This window comes from Phyllobates terribilis, unplaced genomic scaffold (genome assembly GCF_046119375.1).
Source record: "Phyllobates terribilis strain yellow unplaced genomic scaffold, ASM4611937v1 Scaffold_4__5_contigs__length_816908805, whole genome shotgun sequence".
Taxonomy (NCBI): domain Eukaryota; kingdom Metazoa; phylum Chordata; class Amphibia; order Anura; family Dendrobatidae; genus Phyllobates; species Phyllobates terribilis.
The window spans coordinates 157,670,644-157,693,123 of record NW_027362764.1 but is presented as its reverse complement, the minus strand read 5'-3'; the positions used below and the strand labels follow the sequence as shown (position 1 = coordinate 157,693,123).

Below are 22,480 nucleotides of genomic sequence, written 5' to 3'. Positions count from 1 at the left end.
GAAAAACCTGGAGCCGGCCCTGCCGCTGACAGCTAGCTCCGCGGCCCTGCGCCTGGTCAGAACTCGCTCTGTGTGGATTTATAATGTTTTCTGCCATAGCCGTGACAGCTCGCAGCTCCCGGCAGAGAACATTATGCAGGACGGGGTGGGGCGTCGGGCGGGTCTTAGTGACGCAGCCCTCCACAGCACAGCATGGTACCTGTTGTACGTCACGGGGCGGGTCTTAGTGACGCGGCCCTCCTGCACAGCATGGTGTGTTCCTGACGGGGTGGGGCGGCAGGCTCTCCTCACTGACACGCCCCCGGCAGAACATGTTATGTGGGGCGTGCTGGGGCAGCAGACTGGCTTCAGTGACGCGGCTCCCGGTACCGGTGTTCAGTGTGTAGCGCTGCTAAGCAGCAGCGCTGTATACACTGACGCTCAATGTACAATGCTGCTACTTAGCAGCGCTGTACACAGAGGTCCCGCCAGCATCCTCCCCATACAGCTCCACCCCTCCATAACCCCACCCCCATATGACCAAAGCCCCGCCCCCACCCCCACCGGGCCATGGAAAACTGGTCTTGCTTAAAGCCGGTCCCTGGTGCAAAAAAGGTTGGGGACCTCTGTTTTAAAGGACAGAAATGCGCAGTTGTATTGGATACCTCAAATAGAACACACACATATGGTGCAAAGCCGCCTGTCTCTTTGCAGCAGGCTGTACTACATTGTTTCATCACTTACTTAATGGGTATTCCCATCTCTGCTATGAAGATGAATGAGATAGGAATACCCCTTTAATTGATAACATCTAAACATTTAATTAGCTGACTTCAGAATCACATAAACTAATGAGCCATTACTAAAGATCAAATGAGCAAATGCCTTTCTTGACTTCCCCAGAAATGACAGTCTGTTTACAGGATATGATCGATCTAGTGGTCCTAGGATGAATAAAGAAAGCCTCATGGGGTGCGATCATTAAAATATTAATTAGCGCTCATATGATGTAATGACTTATCACCTTACACATTGTGTAATGATGTGGAGATACCTTTTATCACTTCATAACTACTATAACAGAGTGATATCTGTTATAGTGCTTTATAGTAGTATAAATGATAACAAGATCATGACTAAAATGAAGTTAAAGGGGTCTTTGGCTGCTTTCTGTGAATTACATGGACAGCTCCATGGTATTTAAAAAAAAAAAAAAATAAATGTAATGTTATTTCTCACCTGTGATGGCCCTGTGGTAAAACTGAACTCTTGCGGCCCGGTGGAGGTCCGAGCAGCAGAACACTGTGATTAGCTTATTGTCAGGGGCTTCTAACCAAAATGAGAATGCCAAGAGTGTGCAAAGCAGTCATCAAAGCAAAAGGTGGCTACTTTGAAGAACCTAGAATATAAGACATATTTTCAGTTGTTTCATACTTTTTTGTTAAGTATATAATTCCACATGTGTTAATTCATAGTTTTGATGCCTTCAGTGTGAATGTACAATTTTCAAAGTCATGAAAATACAGAAAAAGCTTTAAATGAGAAGGTGTGTCCAAACTTTTGGTCTGTACTGTATATATTAGAGCAATGTGGGCAGTAGGGACCCAGGATGTAAGGGGGCACACTTACACCTTCAAATTAGTAAGTAGGTCCTGTAACAGATGCAAAGATGGGCCCATATACTGTTCTTGCACAGAGGCCCTCTTCTGTCTGTGTCTGCCACTGTGAAAGATGGCTAACTTCACCCATAGAAATTGTAATTGAGGCCAAGTTTGTAGCCCTCCAGCTTTCTCAGAAACCCATAGAATTCAGGAAAAAAATGAGGGAAAGTATTTTATAGGATCTTGACTCAAATCACTGAATCTGTGAACATTCACTGTGGATGTATTTCTTTTTAAAAAGCTGTAGTTCCCCCATGAACGCTCTCCTAACTTTTCACTTTTTTTTTTTTTTTTTTTAAATCCGCCATATGGTTCCATAGGTGTGGGCCTTTAGGTGCTCCCAATATGGAAATTTTGTATGATGTTTACAAGGAGGCGTTGCTCACAGGGATAATCACGCAGAGCAGCCCAAAGACACGTCCCTAGAGAATACTGTGCTAAAGACCATAAAATTATCACGCTGAGTGCTTTAAATAGGCCTGAAAGCGAGTGGTGGACTTTGAAAATAAAAAAAATAAATTTGAAAGACTCAGGGTAGCACAAAAAGAATGAAAGAAAAACAAAAACTGCCATATTTTGACCTGGTAACAGATTTCTGCTCATAATGAATCCAAATCGAGGATCTGAGAAGACACTGATCTAATGGCCTTTTACGGGGAGCAAGGCATAGTGTATAGGGCTGAATGATTGTTAAAGAGGTTGTCCACTACTAGGACAACCCCTTCTTAAATTAAATGTTCGTCCCCGATAAAATAAACCTATACCCACCTCCCGTTCCGTCTCCGTTCCAGCAGTGTCGGCACTCACGGTCCTGGGGCTGTGATGCTGTGGAATGACACGTGATGCCTGGCGCCCCATCAGTTCTGGCGTCACTGTCTCCGCCTCCTGTCGAAATGAACATGAAGAGGATGTCCGGGATCTACTGCAGCCTTGACTTCCTCTTTATGTTCAGTTCTTGTGACGGTGGGGCCAGTGACACCAGCGCTGATTGGGCACTGGGCATCACGTGTCATTCCACCGCATCACAGCCCCGGGACCGCGAGTGCTGACACCGCTGGAACGGAGCCGGCACAGGAGGCGAGTATAGTTTGTTTTTTTATCGGGCCGAACATTTAGTTTAAGAAGGGGGTTGTCCGAGTAGTGTAAAACCCCTTTAATATGGTTTTTCAGTTGCTATACAGTTTGCATATTGTTGACCACACATTAAAGATGAAATCAGTCTTTTTAATGTGATTTATCATCACGTATAAAAAGACCTTAAGAAAATGGAGGTTGAAATATTGTTGTCACCAATTAAAGGGTTTTTTCCACTACAATGACATTGATCTGATATTGATATCCTAAAGATAGAGACCAATTAACTGCTACCAGTTCTGGCAATAGCCAGATGTAAACCATGTATGAAGCTGAATACTGCCGCTCCGTCACACTGTTTTGTGACTTCTGGGTACTGCAGATCAGCTCCTATTCGGGATAGGCCACGATTATGTATGTAGTGAAAATCCCCTTTAAGGCTCGATTGGCAAACGTTTAAAAAATATGACGTTCATATAGTAAACTCACGGATCAGTGAATTATATGTAGCTTACATCTAATCTTAAACCAATGTTTGCTGTCCTTTTTTTTTCTTTTTTTTTTTAGTATTCTTTATTAGACAATGGTAATGTGTAAGGGAGAAAATATAACTGCCATTTACACTATATAACTCATCATCAGAATATTACTCCTCCATGAATCACCCATATTGCCACATCTAGAATATGGGATCCAGTTTTGGGCTCCACATTTTAAAAAGGATATTCAGTTAGGAAGCTACTCGGTTCAATGGCGGCAACTAGATTATTACAAGGGATGGAAGGCCTCTTACAGGTGCATCTCACTAAATTAGAATATCATCAAAAAGTTAATTTATTTCAGTTCTTCAATACAAAAAGTGAAACTCGTATATTATATAGAGTCATTACACACAGAGTGATCTATTTCAAGTGTTTATTTCTGTTAATGTTGGTTTTTATGGCTTACAGCCAATGAAAACACAAAACTCATTATCTCAGTAAATTAGAATACTTTATAATATCTTGAAAAATGTTTTTAAAATCCTAAATGTTGGCCTACTGAAATGTATGTTCAGTAAATGCACTCAATACTTGGCCGGGTCTCCTTTTGCATCAGTTAGTGCATCAATGCAGTGTGGCATGGAGGCGATCAGCCTGTGGCACTGCTGAGGTGTTATGGAAGCCCAGGTTGCTTTGATAGCAGCCTTCAGCTTGTCTGCATTGTTGGGTCTGGGGTCTCTCATCTTCCTTTTGACAATACCCCATAGATTATCTATGGGGTTAAGGTCAGGCAAGTTTTCTGGCCAATCAAGCACAGTGATAATGTTGTTTGTAAACCAGGTATTGGTACTTTTGGCAGTGTGGACAGGTGCCAAGTCCTGCTGGAGAATGAAATTTCCATCTCCAAAAAGCTTGTTGGCAGAGGGAAGCATGAAGTGCTCTAAAATTTCCTGGTAGACGGCTGCTCTGACTTTGGTCTTCATAAAACACAGTGGACCTACACCAGCAGATGACATGGCTCCCCAAACCATCACTGATTGTGGAAACTTCACACTAGACCTCAAGCAGCTTGGATTGTGTGCCTCTCCACTCTTCCTCCAGACTCTGGGACCTTGTGGAGTGTGTCAGTGACTGCCTTCTGGACATCTGTCAAGTCAGCAGTCTTCCCCATGATTGTGGAGCCTACTGAAACAGACTAAGGCACCTTTTTAAACGCTTAGGAAGCCTTTGCAGGTGTTTTGTTAATTATTCTAATTTACTGAGATAATGACTTTTGTGTTTTCATTGGCTGTAAACCATAATCATCAACATTAACTGAAATAAACACTTGAAATATATCACTTTGTTTGTAATGACTCTATATAATGAGTTTCACTTTTTGTATTGAAGTACTGAAATAAATTAACTTGTTGATAATATTCTAATTCAGTGAGATGCACCTGTGTATGATGAGAGCTTGAAAAAGTTGGGCTTGTTTAGCTTAGTAAAAAGACGCCTCAGGGGCGATCTCATTCATATGTATAAATTCATGTTTGGTCCTGTATTTATACATCAGATTTATTCCTTTCAAAGACCTTACAAAGGATCAGGGGAAGTTCATTTTGTGCGTTGGAAAGGCGAGTGCGGACTCTAAGGCTATGTGCCCACGTAGCAGATTTGATGCAGAGCGTTTTTGCCTTTCTCTGGCAGAAAAAAACGCATGCAGATTTACATGTGTTTTTTTTCTGCCAGAGAGAAGTGTTTTTTCAGCGTTTTTACATGCGTTTTCGCATGCTTTTTTTCAAGCAGTTTTCCAAGCGATTTTGAGCATCACTTGGAAAAGTGCTTGACAAGTTGGTCACACTATATAAATCCATGCAACCGGCATGGATTTATATAGTGTGACCAAGTAATAGTTAAAAAAAAAGAATAAGAATGGTAAAAAATAAAAAAAACAGATTATACTCACCTTCCGGTGTCTTCCCGGTCTCATCTCTGCTGCGGCCGGTCTCTTTTTTTTTTTTTTTTTTTTTTTTTTTATGCTCGCGCTGTTGTGAACGACCTGTGGTGACGTCATTGAGTCATGTGATGGGTCACATGACTCAGTGACGTCATGGCAGGTCCTTCACAACAGCGCGAGCATTGCAAGAGACCGGACGCCGTGGACAAAACACCGGGAGGACATCGGAAGGTGAGTATAAACTTTATTTTTTATTTTAAATTCTTTTTTTACAGATTCTATGGTACCCAGGTCTGGATGAGAGTCTCCTCTCCTCCACACCCGGGTACCATCCGCACATTAGAACGCGCCAATTACGCAAGTACAGATGCAGTCTTGCGGAATTGGCGCGTTCTAATGCAAGTCAATGGCGGTGATTACGCTGCGTGTCCGCAAAATTAATGGACATGCTGCGTATTTTTGAGCGCAGCATAAATGCTGCGGAAAAATACGCAGCATGGGCATTGAAAGTACGGAATTGCATTGGAGACCATGGGGGGCGGATTACCAAGCGTTTCCGCTGCGGAAATTCTGCAGCATAAACGCTTGAAAAACACATCGTGGGCACACAGCCTAAATAGGAAAGGGTTCTTTACAGTCAGAGCAGTCAGACAGTGGAATGCCGACGACAAGAGGTAGTAATGGCCGACACTATAACAGCATTTAAGGGCTGGATGAATTTCTCACAACAAATGATATTGTGGGTTATAAATAATTTTTGCGGTAGAGAATATATGCAATAATACAGAAACTGGGTGAGAGAGGTTGGACCTGTGTATTTATTTATTTTTTTCAACTTCACTATAACTATAAACTTTAGCTGGTTAATGAACTTCTATGTGTTAAGGTACTGTGCATGTGTGGGGAATGTGCCAAATCCTTACCCCATTTCTATATGACTACCTAAAAACTGCTTCTTATAATGGGAGCAGAGCCATTGGGTGCGTCTTGCCAGTGAATGTTCGGGTGATGTAAAATCTATTTGAAGGAAGATTTACGTACTTATACAATTTCACATGGAGCTGAGACGTTTTAACCCTCTGTTTGAAGCACAGAAGTAAAAATCTCTGTACTTTAAATCTCTGCGGCAGCTTAGCAACCCACCAAGAATTGTTGATGTTAAAAATCCTGCTTTTCTAGTGATACATTGGATTTTAGCACATTGTGAAACGGAATGGCCACAATACTGTTACATAACAGTAACTAATAATGCCTCCGCTCCCCGTCTTCTCTGGTACTTATTGCTGTGAAAATCACAAATGTGCAAATATGGTTAAAATTGTATATGCAGAGGTTTGTTTTTAATAATTATTTTTAGTTTTTGTTCATCATTTTTAACAGTTTAACATAAAAAGGGAAAGGGGATAAAGGGAGGTAAAATGTGGGATCAGGAGCGAGGAGTAAATAAACTGTACAGTATCAATAACATTTACATAATGTAGTATAATAAAAGTTCTCAGCTAGTCGTTATAATAAGTAGAACAAGAGAGATCATATACAGAAGATAAACAAATCTTGCAATATCGATATGATTCCAGACAAAACATAATTAGGTCAACCTTTATTGTCTTATTTTCCTTCCCACGTTTCTTCTCTTCTGTCAGGGCGAGAGATTTAGGGCTACATAGAGAGAAGGGTCTGATTCTTGGTCTAGCCAAGGGGACCAGATATTGAAGAAAAGCTCAAAAGTATCAGTTCTTGTAGCTTTGATACATTCGTATAAGATTATCGCTTTTATCTTCAGATAAAGATAGTACTAAGGTCTTCCATTTAGAAGCGATATGTATTCGTGAGGCGTTAGTTATGTAATTGATTAACCTGTTGGTTTTATTAGTAATAGGACAGAACCGTAGGGTCAAATTGGATTAATCTACCAGTTAAATTATTAATTAAAACTGTATTGCCAGGCATATTGCAACCTCCTGAAGCCTCTATCTGTTACATTGGGATATATTTTCTATAGTTTTGTAGGAACATAATATGCTCTATGTAATACATATTTTGGGGGATGTTTCAGTAAATGAGGTTTGGTTGCTACCTTTTGATAAAGTATCACAATTATGGTACCAATTATCACAAGACCTCATAAATCCTAGCTCTCTTTCCCATTGGACCATATGTCCCATTGTCTTTTTCTTAGGAATAATTGTAATTTTTGAGAAACCTTTTCATTTTTAACAAGAAACAAACATCAGAAAATTTTAGAACAGAGTTTTTAACCTTTTTAAGTCAAATGTTTCAAACCCCAACACCTGAATCATTTTTTTTTTATATACTTTTTTCTCAAAGAAGTTGGTGGAACAGCTCACCTTGCTGCTGTGTTTTATTTTGGGGGGGGGGGGGGGGGACGCCTAACCCTACAGATTAAGGAACCCTAGTTTGGTCACCTTTAGTATGAAATATAAATTTGGAGTTAACAATGCACCTTGCATATGAATCGTAATTAATGTAAAAAAAAATAAATGTACGGAATAAAACATTTTTGGTGCTAGCAATTAAAAATAAAACAAAATAAAATTGTAAGACAGTGACCCTGTAATAGCATACTATACAAAAATAATACAGCCTCTAACACTTTTCCCTACTCTGCTATTTTTTAATATAGTCTTCTGGTTCCTCATTGTACAGCTGTTCCACCATAAAATCAGGCTCATCAGACTGCTTGCTTTATCGCAATCTGGACTACATGAGTACTAGTGGGTTAGAATATTGCTCATAATGCAGTTCTCTAGTAAATTGGCTAATATGGCTATGAATTCAGGCTGACCATGTAATGACCCTATTTGATCAATAAAACATAAATTTTATTAAATATGCTTTAAAAGCTTAAAGGTATACACATAACATAACACTAGGACACACAAACGATTACTTGGCAACCACCATATCTAATCTTGTCAATAATCCGAAACGTGAGATTAATCTCGATTGATGCTCAATAATGCCAGATTAACCCCAAACTGAGAGATGGTGGCAGAAAAGGGGCAAACAATCAAAATCTGTATAAAGGCAAGAAAACAGCTGTAAATGCCCAAGGGAACCCCTAATCTATCAATTTATGAAGAGGCGTGCACCTCTCCATGAATTGGGAGCATCTGACTCCAGTAGGCCCCCTCATCAAGACCGCGTGAACAACGCTGGTCTTGATGAATCGACATTCAGCAGAGAAGAGTCAGGGGCAAAAATACCAATGTAATAACTGATGAAGGCAATTTTAAAGTGACCTTTCACTGGATTTTTCTTTTTTTAAGGAAGTTTTTCTATTTCTTTTGTAAACCCACCATTTTAAAGTTCTGCCTTCCCTGCCTCACCCATTAATAATGATGCAGATTTTCCTTCAAGCAATTGGGTGTTGTAAGGCGGCGGTGTTCACACCGTGCAGTAACTGAGGCAGTGACCCAAGCAAGTCCAACATAAGCATCTTTTATTCAGCACTCCCGGGTAAAACAGAAAGTCCTCTTGTTCGCAGCCGGGTTAACATAAGTCCATAACAACGGTTGCCGTGGGCAACAGCCGGGCCGCTCAGAGTCTGTCTGGTGCAGAGCCTTCCCAGGCGTAGGTTCAGCTACACACAGGCCCGCCAAGCTTTCCTGCTATGTTCCTAGCAGGTCCCAACACTGAACAACACTAATCCTTAATGCAGTGTTTTTAAAGGACCTGTGGCAAGAGCCACTGGAAAACCCAGGTTGGAGGGAGGAGGCCGCCTCATTGCCTTCCTGTAGCCTCCTCCAAGAAATGAAGGCCCTGCCGGGTTTTACTAATCTGCCTTAGCCAGATAGCTTGACCAGGTCAATGCATTCCTGCATTGCCGCTGCAGGTGTGTCTGTGACTGCAATGCACTTCAATGGGTTTAATAGGTCTCTGTACACATTCTGGGGGATATATACCATCCCTCGTATACGATCTCCGTCACTGCCTCACATATCTCCCCCCTCCCCCACCCTCTGTTCAAACTTGCGGGGTTGAACATTTTGTCACCATACAGGGTGCCTGGGACAAGGCATCGACGTTTGCCTGCGACTTCCCAGGGCGATGTTCTACAGAGTAACTGAAATTTTGCAGTGACAGAAACCACCTGGTGACTCACGCATTCCTCTCCTTGGCGTTCCTCATTCATACCAAGGGTGAGTGGTCCGTCACCAAGCGGAACTGACGCCCGAGTAAATAATAACGTAGCGATTCCAAGGACCACTTAATAGCCAAACACTTTCTCTACCACGCTATAGTTTTTCTCTGCCGGGATAAGTTTTCTACTCAAGTAGGTGACCGGGTGCTCTTCACCATTCACTTTTTGTGACAATACCGCCCCTAGGCCTACCTCCGAGGCATCTGTCCGTACAATGAAGGTTTCCTTGAAGTTGGGGCTGATGAGGACCGGCTGGCCACACAGGGCCAACTTCATGGACTGAAGGGCTTCTTCTGCCTGAGGGTTCCACCGAACAATTACCGATTTATTATTATTTTTTTTTTTCCTTTCAAGAGATTGGTCAGGGCCGCCGTTCTCTCAGCAAAATTAGGTATAAACCGGCGGTAATACCCAAGGATGCCAAGGAACGCCCTCACCTGCTTTGTACTTGATGGTTTAGGCCAGTTTTTTTATGGCCTCAACTTTATTGATTTGGGGCTTGATAACTCCTCGGCCAATCACATACCCCAAATATCGGGCTTCCTCTAGCCCTATCGCACATTTTTTTGGGTTTGCCGTTAACCCCGCGGCTCTGAGAGAATCCAGCACCGCTTGTACCTGGGATAGGTGCCTATGCCAGTCTGTACTAAAGATGATCATATCATCTAGATACGTGGACGTGTACTCCTGATGAGGCTTGAGCACTATATCCATCAACCTCTGGAATGTAGTCGGGGCCCCACGTAACCCAAAAGGTAAGACCACATAGTGATATAGACCCTCTGGAGTTATGAAGGCGGTCTTTTCCTTCGCCGATTCCGTGAGAGGTACCTGCCAGTAACCCTTGTTGAGTTCGAGCGTGATAAAGTACTGGGCCTGCCCCAGTCTCTCAATCAGGTCATCCACCCTGGGCATTGGATATAGGTCAAATTTCGACACTTCATTTAATTTCCGGAAATCGTTACAGAAGCTTAACAATCCGTCTTGTTTCAGAATCAGTACGATGGGGCTAGCCCACTCACTCCGTGATTCCTTGATGACGCCTAACTGGAGCGTTTGTTTTACCTCAGCCGTGATTGCTTGCCTCCGGGCTTCGGGTACCTGGTTCGCAGCCGGGTTAACACGAGTCCATAACAATGGTTGCCATGGGCAATCGCCGTGCCGGGCCGCTCAGAGCCTGACGGGTGCAGAGCCTTCCCAGGCGTAGGTTCAGCTACACACAGGCCCGCCAAGCTTTTCTGCAATGTTCCTAGCTGGTCCTAACACTGAACAACACTTATCCTTAATGCAGTGTTTTTAAAAGACCTGTGGCAAGAGCCACTGGAAAACCTGGGTTGGAGGGAGGAGGCCGCCCCACTGCCTTCTTGTAGCCTCCTCCAAGAAATGAAGGCCCTGACGGGTTTTACTAATCTGCCTTAGCCAGACCAGGTCAATGCTCACCTTCATTCCTGCATTGCAGCCGCAGTGTGTCTGTGACTGCAATGCACTTCAATGGGTTTAATAGGTCTCTGTACACATTTTGGGGGATATATATCGTCCCTCGTATAAGATCCCCGTCACTGCCTCACAGCGTATAACTCAGAAATTCTCTGTGGGCATTTGCTTTTTTTTTTCTTCTGATGCTGGCCAACCAAAACATGTCCGCGCACACACAGTTTACAGGGGAACATGAGCTTTGAAATAGTGGGGAACAGAAGTAAAATGAACACCTGTTCCAGAACTGGTGGAACACCATCAATTGTAGGAGGGACTCAGTCTTACTGGATCTTTTATTGTAAACTATGTGCACACGGCACCAAAGCTCCTCATAAAATGAACATAATGCACAGCATTTTTCAAAACGACATTACTGTGCACCTGTTGCGTCTCCTGCCATGTCTTTTACCAGATTCAGGGTTCGTAAAACCTGAAGTAGTTAAAGAAGTGCCATGCTCATTCTTTGGGCGGCTTCTGCTGGGAAGCTACCCGTTTTCTTTAACAGTATAGAGTGAGAATCACTGGCGACGGAGCTACCGCAAGAACGAGGCCAAAACCGCTGGCAGACCCACCTCCAGAAAATGACTGGTGGTGTTTTCCTAAAGCAGTTTCGCTTGGGGAAACTTGGCAGCTGCGTTGGCATCTAAATGACATCATGTGCACCTACCCTACAAGGTTTTCTTTAAGCATCCTTATTATGGCCTTATGGCAACATTCATATTATGACAGCAGCACTTAGATCACTAAAAACTAATTAATAATATGAGTTGTCCCAAGTTCAGTAAAATCGCAAAGTTGTGGTGTTAGGGCTCAGACTCATCTGCGTTTAAATCTGACGAGTGCAATCTGATAAAAAATCAGATTGCACTCTAAATAATGTTATTGAATGATTGTGTTCATCTGCTTTTTTTTTTTTCTTAGCTCAAATCAGACTGAAAAAAAAAAAACGCAGCATGCTTACATGCATGCTTATATAGCAGAAGACTCACCAATGCAAGTCAATGGGTGCGAGAAAAAAAATCGCCTGGCACACGTGTGTACTGCGTGATTTTTTTTTTTTTTTTTTTTTTTTTTTTTTTTTTTAACGCACCCATCTCATAGGAAGCCCGACATTTTATCAGCCGAATACAGTAAATTCACAGAGTGAACCGTCAGAATATATGTATAGTTAGAAAGATGTCATTGAGGTATATAGTTAGTGCAGTGCGTGTGTAGGTTACTGTACATGTATTTTTAGCTAATAATTAAATAAATGAAAAAAATGGCGTGGGGTCCCCCTTATTTTTATTAAACAGCTGACGGAAAGCAGACAGCTGAGAGCCGGACTTAATAGTCTGGGAAAGGGGCAATAAACATGGAGCGTCCCAGGCTATTTAATATCAGCTCATAGCTGTCTGCATAGCCTTTACTGGTTATTGAAAAGGGGGGGACCCCAAAAAAAAGGATGTGGGGGTCCCCCCTATTTTTAATAACTAGCAAAAGCTAAGCAGACAGCTGCGGGCTGATATTAATAGGCTGGGAAGGTGCCATGGAAATGGCACATTGGCAAGAAACTGGTGCAGTGGCTAGCGGCTAATGGTTTTGGGGTTGATGTCTGCTTTATAATGTAAGCTGACATCAAACACAGGGGTTAGTAATGGAGAGGCGTCTATTAGACACCCCTATTACTAACCCCGTAGGTTTTAAAGCAAAAAGCACACGGAGAAAAATATTTGTACAAAGCACTTCCCGACCCTCTTTTAACCATTTATTACCTTTAAAAAATGAAATATTCCAAAGGGGTCAGCCGTAAATCCATCCCATGTCCCACCACCATCTCCAACTCTGCTACATCTGGATGGTGTGTTGAGCAGTGACAGGAGTAATGCGACCACTCAGCACGCCAGCCGGAACACATTTATAGTAGTGTGAGAGTGTGCCTTCAGTGACTAGCGCTGATTTCACGAAGGTTATCAAAGTTCATGGCCGATGAACCGCTCCAATCCCTTTAGAATTTTTGATTTTTTAAAGGTAATAAATGGGTAAAAGGTGGTCAGAGAGTGCTTTGTACAAATAAAGGACTTTTCTCTGTGTGTTTTTTTGCTTTAAACTTGCAGGGTTAGTAATGGGGATGTCTTTATAGATGACTCTCCATTACTAACCCCTGGGCTTGATGTTGGCTGACATTACAAAGCTTACATCAACCCCAAAACCATTACCCCGCTTGCCAACGCACCAGGGCAAGCCGGAAGAGCCAAGGCTAAGGGCCAGAATTGGCGCATTTGATAGATGCGCCATTTCTGGGCCGGCTTAGGGTTAGTTTTATTAGTCTGAGAGGGGGCCAATATCCATGGCCCCTTCCCAGCCTATTAATATTAGCCTGCAGCTATCTGCTTACCCTTTGCTGTTATTAACAATAGGGGGTCCCCACATCATTTTTTTTTTTGTCCCCCCTTTTTAATATCCAGTAAAGGCTACGCAGACCGCTGTGAGCTGATATTAATAAGCTGAGAAGATCCTTTGATAATGACCCTTTCCCAGAATAATAACACAAGCCCCCAGCTGTCTGCTTTCCCTCAGCTGGTTATTAAAAATAAGTAGGCTCCCACACCATTTATTTAATAAGTTTTTAAAAAGGCTAAACACCCTTTAGTGCCACAGGAAAGGCAAGAAATTTTGCTAGTTTATTATATGTAAGGGGCTTGTGACATTCAATATCTACAGAACATCTATCATATTTAATCTATCTATATCTGTATATAAGATTGCTTTATTTCTTAGAAAACTAGCTTGAATTGACCATGTAAAAGTTGATCTTAAAAACGGATTGCATTCGCATGTCATACAAATGCTACTTGATAAAAATCGCATCCTACTTGCATGACACTCGTTTTACTTTTCAGGAACAATTATTGGAGCGATTTTATTTACACAGAGTGCGAACCCTTACTGACAAAATCCCGGTCTAATGATAAGCCACTTGTGTGCATTAGATCAACACGTATACTAGCAAAACCCACTAAAAAGAATAGAAGTAAAAAACATGCACTGATTGCACACACTCCTTGGATAGCAGCATTACAGTGCTTTCATCTCCTTGAACATGCCCACACTCCCATACACCTGTACCTGAACATACATCCTTTTATGTCAGTATTTTATATGTTTCATGTTGTATTTTGCCTATCCACAAATGTGACTCCTCCTGAGATGACTTTTTTTCTGTTTGCAGCTGCTAGAACCTGTCTGTCACCAGCTCTTTGAGTTCTATCGAAGCAAAGAGAAGAACCTGAGGACATTTACGCTTCAGTTCCTTCCAGAACTAATATGGTGTTACTTGTCCGTGTCTACCAGCAGGGACCTACAGAGCAGTGGATGCATCGAGGCTCTTCTCCTGAGCATCTACAATTTGGTTAGTGTCTGCTAATTTACAGCTTTCTATTCTTAAAATAAATAAAATGTCATTATAAATAAAGTCCTAAATATCTTTAATCTGGTAACAACCAAGCACTGTCCTGAGCGTTACCCTGCACTGTTATCAATGAACTAAATGAAGAGTGAATGAACAAAAGAGAAATCTAAAATAAATCCATCTTTGATGTGACTGCACTTTGCCTTCAAAACGGCATCAAAGCCTCAAGTCTTCTAGGTACATTCACTACAGTTTTTGAATGAACTTGGCAGGAAAATTGTTCCAAACGTCTTGGAAAACCAACCGCAGATCCTCTGTGGTTGTAGGCTTGCACAAATCCTTCTGTCTTTTCATGTAATCCCACACCAATTTGATCATGATTAAATCAGGGCTCTGTGGGGACCATATCATCACTTCCAGGATGCCTTGTTTTTCTCTAGAAGATAATTATTAATGACATTAGCAGTATGTTTGGGGTTTGTGACCTGCTGCAAAATAAACTTGGAGCCCATTAGACGCCTCCCTGATCTTATTGCATGATGGATAAGTACCTGCCTGAAATTCTAAGCATTGAGGACACGATTAATCCTGAGCAATTCCCCTACACCATTTGCTGAAATGCAGCCCCAAATTTGCAAGGAACTTCCGCCATGCTGCACTGTTGCCTATAGACCCCTGTTATTGTACCGCTCTCCAGCCACTCAACGAACAAACTGCCCTCTGTTACTGCCAGATATTTCACATTGTGACTCCTCAATCCAGAGTACCTGCCGCAATTTTTCTGTATCCCAGTTGATATGTATTGATGCATAGTTGATTTTGCTTGGCCTGGTTTGGTATGGCTATTTGGGCACAATTCTTCTTTGAAAACCATGTCTGGCCAGACTTCACCGAACAGTAGATGGGTGCAGCTGAGTCACACTAATTGCTGCCATTCTGAGTTGATGGCACTGCTGAACATCTTCTGATTTCAAAGGAAAGGGAAGTAAGCATGTGTCTTTCATCTGCTGCACAAAGTATCCTTGGCCGAAAACTATATCTATTGATCCTCAACCTTACCCATTTCTTCAAAGCGGAAATACACTAGAAACACATCTAATGCAATTCTATGGGGAAAATCCACACATAAAACTCGACGCATCCGCAAGAGAAGGTGACATGTTGCAAATTTCAAAAACACACCGCAGGTCAGTTTACACAATGTAAAAAAAAAAGCACAGCGGGCACAAGATTTCTATAAATACCATACATTTTGCTGGAACTTTTAAGACTGATGCTGCATATTTTCACAGCAATAACACAAAGACTCATCATGACAACTTGACCAAAGGCTATGTGGATACAGAGTTTTTCAAGGAGTTTTTGGAGCGAAAACTGATTTAGAAACTTTCCAAATCTCAAAACTCCTTAAAAACTAAGTTTTCTCTCAGTTTCTGCTCCTAAAACTTCGAAAAAGTGTTTGTGCACATACCCCATCTCCTGAGACCTTCATGATTGCTAAGAAGTGCTCAGCTCGGGAGTCAGACCTGCCTCAGCGCGCACACAGAGGGGAGTAATGATTCAGTAGAAAGCTTAAAGACTTTCCTCTGATCTGCAGAGAATTTTAAAGCCTAAAAAATATATATTTATAAAAAAATGTCTGTTTAGTCACTTTTACAATAACAAAAATTGAAAACGGCAGATGCTACGTTTGTAATGGATCCACCAACTTTGGCTAAGTGTTTTCTTCTTTGGTAATTGAGAGTAACTCTTAAGATTTCAATGATGGATGCTGTGAAGGAAAAATGAGAAAAGGATGATGCCTTGTTTAGTATGGTTTAGAAAGGTAAAGAAAGTGCAGTCGGATCCATAGAAGAAAGTTTCACCTGGGTTAGTGTGATTGTGGGCACATAAATCCTAGTATGGGGAAAATAGTGACTGCTATGCCCATGGTTTTCAGTCCAGACCTCGGCAGAGAAGATTGACAGCAGAAGAGAGCATAAAATTTAAAAAAGAGTTCTCGACTTTCGTGGGGCCATTACAAGACCACAATCTCAAAGCATTTCCTTTATTGGTAAAGACTCACAATGATGACTTATTTCGCGCAGTATTCATGGATAACTGAACTCATTTGGACATACGTCTGCGAAATGACTCCTCATCTACAATTGACAGCACCACAAATGACGTCAAAATTATTGTATTCTCTCTCCTGTTGACATTTTTGATGAGAAACAGATTGCCTCAACCAATGAGATTATCTATAAAAATGATTAATATTTGTAATCCGTTATGGTAACAGGACAAACTCCTCGCAATAAGTTCTTTTCTCTGAGTGGTAGATACCATCGTTCTACTGTGAAGAGTTAAAAAAGCTTCAGTAAAATGAGAGCAGTGGAGAAGGGCCGGCAGTGAACTGCTTTACTTGATATGTCTTTTATTTGAATAAATGTGACAATACTCATGTCCTTCCTTAGAGGACATTTATTCCACTTCTGCCGCCTAAGGGTGATGTTCCTACGTTTCACTGGAGATGTGATGTCTACCACAGAGAGCAGTTTAGAGATGCAGAGCATGCCGGATGTGGTACGAGGGCTCATTCAGAGAAGGTGCCTACGGACATCATTTACTCTGTTGTCTGTTCAGGAAGTTCTCGCACCGTTATGCCGTGTGTAACGTTCCCTTCTCTCATCAGGAGTCATTTAACAGTCTCTCTGTTAAGCCTGTACCTGTATACAGTTTGTCTCTCTGCTCTCCTGTGTATATTTTGCCCCTGCTTACTGTAATCTATCTCTGCTGCTTGAGACAGATCATACTTAAAGGGCTTGGCCACTGCTTTACAAGTCCATTTCATGTGAACTAACTGATATTGAACAGCGCTTCACTAAATACCTTGCTTTTTCAAATTCTTCTGTAACTTGAGCGGATTCCCTGAAAATCCTCTGATTTCCTGGGATGCCTCCCTGGGTTCCTGGGTTTGGAAACTGATGGTTGGGCGTGGCTTGCTGTGTGGGTGGGCGGGCCTCCATTCAGCCAGACGCGGCCCTCCGTGCAGATGCGGCCCTCCCTCCAGTGCTTTCCTTGTATCTGTGTGTCTGCAGCAGGGTGTATACACACTGCTGTGTACTCCGTGTAATGTATGTACACCGTGCTAGTTTGAAGACCTGGTCGTAGACTAGTCCGGTTCCGCCTCTGGCCTGCTTTTCCCAGCACTTCTGCAGGGGATTGACAGGTCTCTCGCTAAGTACACACATGGGAGATACCTGTTAATCAACCATATCTGCAGGGAAATAGCCTGAGTAGTCTCGTTTCTGCCTTTGGTACCCAGCCAGATGTTCAAACTATATTTCTTCTTGAGTGCCAGAGCATTTCACAAAAAATAAACCTGGCTGCAATCGTGCAGCTCTGATTCATGCTGCCCATGGATTGGGCAGCATGAATAAAGTGACAGATTCTTTTTCAGTTGTCTGAAGGTACATTGACCATTTAAAAGGAGTCTGTCACCCCCTGGGACGTTTTTAAAGATGATGTCCACTACTTTATATATATCCCCCCGGGGCCCAAAAGTGTTTTTGTAAATACCTTGCGGTGCCTTTTCTGCCTCTGAGCTTTGCTATCGCTGGCTGCTCAGAGACATCACATGACACCCCCCACGCTGATGTCACGTCAAGTGAGTCGTGACATCAGTGACTCGCTCCCCGCGGTGGATGCTGGGCTGTGGGCGGGGTTATCCCGTGCGTGACACCCAGCATCCACCGCTTGTTTTCCCAGTGAACGAGGAGAGGGAGAGCGCCTGGTGGATGCTGGGTGTGACGCACGGGGTAACCCCGCCCACAACCCAGCAGCCACCGGTGGAACGTGGAAGAGGGACCCTCGGCTGCAGCCTGGACTTGTGACGTCAGCGGATGTCAGAGCCGTCTGCAGCCCGGGGTCACGTGATGCCTGTGAGCAGCCAGTGATAGTGTCGCTCACAGGCAGAAAAGGCACCACAAGGTATTTAGAGAAACACTTATGGGCCCTGGGGGAATACATTGGGGGATCATATAAAGTAGTGGACAACCCCTTTAAGCTATTAATATGGGCATACAGTTGATAGAATTGATCAAACCATCCTACCTGTATGCCTCATAGCTGCGGTCTTGTGGAGAAATCATCTTTTAATCCCTTATGTTAATGAGTTCTTCCAGGCTCTGGGGCGTTCGGTGCCTGGAAGAAAACTCTGCCTCCGGTGTTCATTTGCATACGACACCCTTCCCATCAGCGTCACAGTGCCATGTGATGTGCAGCTGTGGCGTCTGAATCCCACGCCTGCAATAGCGCAATTGTACTTGCTCTTCTGCCCTTCTGTGGGCAGATGGGCAGGGTGTGGTACACAACTGAAGACTGGAGGCAGCTTTTTCTTCCAGGCACCGCACGCCCCAGAGCCTGGAAGAACTCATTAACATAAAGGATTCAAAGATGATTTCTTTGCAACAAGACCGCGGCTATGAGGCATACAGGTAGGACTATTTGAACAACTCTATCCCCTGTTTAAGTGATAAATTTACTGTAGCACAGATTCATCTCAGCTAAAAGTCTAGACCCTTAGATCAGGAATAGGACAGACATTTATAGGACATTTCATAACTTTCCCAAATTCTTATGGAAATACATTCCCCACAAACTGCACTGAACTACTGTACCCAATTTATTATATATTTTAGGAGTCTGAGTTGGTCCATTTTATACCGACTCAGACTACACCAAAATGAGCTCAGACTCCACAGCCCTGCCTGTATGCCCATAGTAATAGCTTTAGAACGTCCCAGAGGGTTACAGATTCCCTTTTAAACATGCGATTTAATATGAGGCCCAAAACAAAAAAAAGTGAAAAATTACAACGATTTTCTCTACACTAGTCTTGTATGTTACCTATTCAAAAGAATGGCACAAAGAGGTTACTGACAAAAGATCAATGTACTGTATCAAAAAGGATACGTTTTGCTTTTTTTTTTTTAAAAAAGCAATTGGCTCTTGTGCGGCTTTTGCTGGTCTCTGCTCGCCGGGTATTCTGACAATGTGTTCTGTTGCCGACTCGTTACTGCTGATCTGAGCCAGCGCCGGTAACAAAGAGTGCACTGTCACTGTGCACATCACACAGTGCACACCGTGCAGGGACCAGTCCAGCCCCAAAAACGAGCGTCAATGATGATGCTTCATTTCAAAGACAGGGCAGAGGCTGCAATCATAATTTGGACACATATGTTTGCTAACCTATTGGTGCTCGTGATATGGATTTCCAGAATAACTGTTATATAAAGCTTTCATCTACAGAAGATATTAATAGGTACATACCATATTCACTCAGTAAAGCAATAAAAATTCTGAGTCTTTCTGCCCTTCTAGTTTTTGTGTCGTTAGTTCGGTGTCTGGAAGCTGCCGCTTATATCTTCATCAGTTTCATGCTTCTGTCTTTCCAGGAATCTGTCGGCACATCTGACTGCAGTGTCCCCTGGGGGTGCTCTGCTTACATTACAAATGCTAATAATCGTGCTTACAAGCTGGGAAGCATGATTTGTGACTTAATATACAGGACATTCTCTGTTAGTATCTGTAGACTTATAGACTCCCAGATGAGTGTGAGAGTCCAGATTAATCTTCCTCCACTGTACATTTAGTTCACTGGTGTACTGCCGGCAGGTGCAGCCCTACTCTGCTAAAGTCTCACGGTTGTTCTATGTAATGGGTGTATACAAGCTGTGCATCCATCGTCTGGCAGCTGTAAACGGCCGAGTAGATTAGAAAACCACTCCTGTTTTCTTTAAGAAAGGATTAAGTAAGTGGATGCCCGAATTCTAGTGAGGGTTGGGGGTTTCAACTTTAAAAAATATATCATTAGCAGTGGTAAAATCCATTTTGATGGGCTTCCTCAGATTTTCTGTTATATTGTAAGACAATAATAGGGCAACGCATTGTGAGGTGTCAGGGAAAAGTTTTAAGTGCTGGCCCCTAGGCCTGATGGATAGTGTTTGAGCAAATTTGTTCGGCATTTCAAATTCGGGTTCGTGTTCGGGATTCCGGCTTGTTTGCGCCAAAAAATCATCTCCGCCCATGAGCATCCCTGATTTGTCACGCAGATAACATCGAGGCTACACACAGTATCATGGCTCCCCCACAGCCAGCCTGCGCGCAGTATCATGGCTTCCCCATAGCCACCCTGCGCGCAGTATCATGGCTCCCCCACAGCCAGCCTACGCGCAGTATCATGGCTCCCCCACAGCCAGCCTACGCGCAGTATCATGGCTCCCCCACAGCCAGCCTACGCGCAGTATCATGGCTCCCCCACAGCCAGCCTACGCGCAGTATCATGGCTCCCCCACAGCCAGCCTACGCGCAGTATCATGGCTCCCCCACAGCCAGCCTACGCGCAGTATCATGGCTCCCCCACAGCCAGCCTACGCGCAGTATCATGGCTCCCCCACAGCCAGCCTACGCGCAGTATCATGGCTCCCCTACAGCCAGCCTACGCGCAGTATCATGGCTCCCCCATAGCCAGCCTGCGCGCAGTATCATGGCTCCCCCATAGCCAGCCTGCGCGCAGTATCATGGCTCCCCCATAGCCAGCCTGCGCGCAGTATCATGGCTCCCCCATAGCCAGCCTGCGCGCAGTATCATGGCTCCCCCATAGCCAGCCTGCGCGCAGTATCATGGCTCCCCCATAGCCAGCCTGCGCGCAGTATCATGGCTCCCCCACAGCCAGCCTACGCGCAGTATCATGGCTCCCCCACAGCCAGCCTACGCGCAGTATCATGGCTCCCCCACAGCCAGCCTACGCGCAGTATCATGGCTCCCCCATAGCCAGCCTACGCGCAGTATCATGGCTCTCCCCCACAGCCAGCCTACGCGCAGTATCATGGCTCTCCCCCACAGCCAGCCTACGCGCAGTATCATGGCTCTCCCCCACAGCCAGCCTACGCGCAGTATCATGGCTCTCCCCCACAGCCAGCCTACGCGCAGTATCATGGCTCTCCCCCACAGCCAGCCTACGCGCAGTATCATGGCTCTCCCCCACAGCCAGCCTACGCGCAGTATCATGGCTCTCCCCCACAGCCAGCCTACGCGCAGTATCATGGCTCTCCCCCACAGCCAGCCTACGCGCAGTATCATGGCTCTCCCCCACAGCCAGCCTACGCGCAGTATCATGGCTCTCCCCCACAGCCAGCCTACGCGCAGTATCATGGCTCTCCCCCACAGCCAGCCTACGCGCAGTATCATGGCTCTCCCCCACAGCCAGCCTACGCGCAGTATCATGGCTCTCCCCCACAGCCAGCCTACGCGCAGTATCATGGCTCTCCCCCACAGCCAGCCTACGCGCAGTATCATGGCTCTCCCCCACAGCCAGCCTACGCGCAGTATCATGGCTCTCCCCCACAGCCAGCCTACGCGCAGTATCATGGCTCTCCCCCACAGCCAGCCTACGCGCAGTATCATGGCTCTCCCCCACAGCCAGCCTACGCGCAGTATCATGGCTCTCCCCCACAGCCAGCCTACGCGCAGTATCATGGCTCTCCCCCACAGCCAGCCTACGCGCAGTATCATGGCTCTCCCCCACAGCCAGCCTACGCGCAGTATCATGGCTCTCCCCCACAGCCAGCCTACGCGCAGTATCATGGCTCTCCCCCACAGCCAGCCTACGCGCAGTATCATGGCTCTCCCCCACAGCCAGCCTACGCGCAGTATCATGGCTCTCCCCCACAGCCAGCCTACGCGCAGTATCATGGCTCTCCCCCACAGCCAGCCTACGCGCAGTATCATGGCTCTCCCCCACAGCCAGCCTACGCGCAGTATCATGGCTCTCCCCCACAGCCAGCCTACGCGCAGTATCATGGCTCTCCCCCACAGCCAGCCTACGCGCAGTATCATGGCTCTCCCCCACAGCCAGCCTACGCGCAGTATCATGGCTCTCCCCCACAGCCAGCCTACGCGCAGTATCATGGCTCTCCCCCACAGCCAGCCTACGCGCAGTATCATGGCTCTCCCCCACAGCCAGCCTACGCGCAGTATCATGGCTCTCCCCCACAGCCAGCCTACGCGCAGTATCATGGCTCTCCCCCACAGCCAGCCTACGCGCAGTATCATGGCTCTCCCCCACAGCCAGCCTACGCGCAGTATCATGGCTCTCCCCCACAGCCAGCCTACGCGCAGTATCATGGCTCTCCCCCACAGCCAGCCTACGCGCAGTATCATGGCTCTCCCCCACAGCCAGCCTACGCGCAGTATCATGGCTCTCCCCCACAGCCAGCCTACGCGCAGTATCATGGCTCTCCCCCACAGCCAGCCTACGCGCAGTATCAT

At 44.7% G+C, this 22,480-nt stretch overlaps 1 protein-coding gene across 4 annotated transcripts in view; it reads left to right on the top strand.

Moving 5' to 3' along the window:
* Positions 1–22,480, top strand: part of HYCC1 (hyccin PI4KA lipid kinase complex subunit 1) — a 132,026-nt gene that overhangs the window by 60,638 nt on the left and 48,908 nt on the right. For all 4 annotated transcript variants that reach the window (XM_073677856.1, XM_073677857.1, XM_073677859.1 and 1 more), the window contains one exon: positions 13,988–14,167. In XM_073677856.1, coding sequence (XP_073533957.1) covers positions 13,988–14,167 — 180 coding nt within the window. The remainder of the gene's footprint in view (positions 1–13,987; positions 14,168–22,480) is intronic.